The sequence below is a fragment of the Eimeria necatrix genome, genomic scaffold (assembly GCF_000499385.1).
Source record: "Eimeria necatrix Houghton genomic scaffold, Enh_scaff2779, whole genome shotgun sequence".
Lineage (NCBI taxonomy): Eukaryota > Apicomplexa > Conoidasida > Eucoccidiorida > Eimeriidae > Eimeria > Eimeria necatrix.
The window spans coordinates 1-1673 of NW_013655265.1; the positions used below are offsets into that span (position 1 = coordinate 1).

At 53.1% G+C, this 1673-nt stretch overlaps 1 protein-coding gene across 1 annotated transcript in view; it reads right to left on the reverse strand.

Annotated features, from left to right (window-relative positions):
- Positions 1–417: 417 nt before the first annotated feature.
- Positions 418–1673, reverse strand: part of ENH_00037730 (OSJNBa0080E14.14 protein, related) — a gene marked incomplete at both ends in the record, with an annotated part of 1771 nt that continues 515 nt past the window's right edge. The window contains one exon of the mRNA XM_013585164.1: positions 418–1544. Within this exon, the coding sequence (XP_013440618.1) occupies positions 418–1544 (1127 nt within the window). The remainder of the gene's footprint in view (positions 1545–1673) is intronic.

Consider the following 1673-nt stretch of genomic DNA (forward strand, 5'->3'; position numbering starts at 1 on the left):
CTTCTGACGCACCTGCGTTTCGTTCTCCAGCACCTCAGGCCACTGCCGGATGGCTGCAATTTTATCTTCTGCAGGTTTAATCCCCGCAGCGGAAATGGTATAACCCAAATACGTAATCGTTTGCCTTGCAAACTTGCATTTGCGGAATTTTGGGTAGAACTGATGTTGAAGAAAAATGCTGAGGACTTGTCGCAAGAGAGATACGTGCCCCGAGAGATCAGAGCTATAGATGAGGACATCATCTAGATACGCAATAACGCCTTGTCTTAGTAACGGTTGCAGGTAGGCATTAATATTGGCCTGGAACGCGGCAGGTCGTGGGAATTCCGGCTTCCCGTAGTGAGCCATGAGCTTATCAGGTTCTTGCCTGGCCTTTCGACAGAAGGTGGCCAGAAGGAATCGGTACGCATAAACTACCTAGCCTGCTTCTAGGTCCAGGGTGGAAAAGTACTGGGCGCCTCCCAGCATCTCGAGAATGGTTTGGATGGGAGGTAAGGGAAATTCAGGGGCTATCGTAAGGGCATTTAGGGCCTGATAGTTTACAACCATACGCATTTTGCGCTCCCCTGAGCCATCATCGCGTTTGTCCACCATGATTGTAGGCGAGCAAATAGGCGAGTAGGTCGGTCCGATCCAACCATTGTCCGACAACTTAGCTATCTCCTGTTTGTGGAATGTGAGCTGATCTGGGGTCATACGGTAGATCGTAGATTTCGCCGGAAGTTTTCCCGGCGCGAGTAGAATATGGTGATCATGAGGGCGTTTCGGCGGTAATCCCTTAGGTAAGTTATCGGGAAATACAGCTCGGTACTCGTGCAACACTTGTGCTATCTCCTGGGGGATATCCTGCGCCTCTGTCGAATGTATCCATGCGTCAAACAGAGTGTGCTCGAGTTGTGCCTGAGGCCAGGGGGACTCCTCATCACTCTCCGTTGCCCCCGCGGCGGTTATGGCCGAAGGACTATGCCAACTGGAGGACGCGGGTTGAGTCCCGATTACCGCGCAGCAAAGCGCGCCTTGCCATTCATCCGCGAGCCGTAGGGGCATTGCCGGACCGGCTTCGGACAAAGCCAGTATGAGGTGCAAACTGTGCATTGGAGCCTTGAGATCCTTTGTGTCCTCAGCTGCTTGACGAACGAGCGACGTTATCCGCGCCTTCGCCTTCTTCTTCGCGTGGGGTTTATACCTCCTTGGAGGTGGGCGTAAGAATATGGCGGCCTCCTCGGTAGACATACCCGCCACTTGGTTTGCCAGTATCTCGTACGCTTGTTCTGCAGGGGTCTTTGGGTGGGCTGCGATGAAACTGTCACCTCGCAGCGTTGTTTCACCAGTCCGAACGACCGGTAACTCGCACCACTGGCCATTCACATAGGTTCGGAGCTTGTCCGACTGAAAATACCAGGCCACCTTGTGTTCCGTCAGCCAATCCAAGCCCAAGACTAAGTCATAGGGAACGGGTCCCACTAGAAAGTCCCCGGAAAAACGTGCGTGTCCACACCACAACGTCAGTCTTGTTACAACCCGGTCAATGCGTAGTTGTGCACCTGTGGCCACAGTGAACCTATGTTCCCTTGGAAGCATCCGCACTTTCAGCTGCAGTCGTTCGACTGTTTTGGGACTAATGAAACTTCGTGAAGCTCCAGTATCCAAGAGGGCCTCACATGGACTCCCTA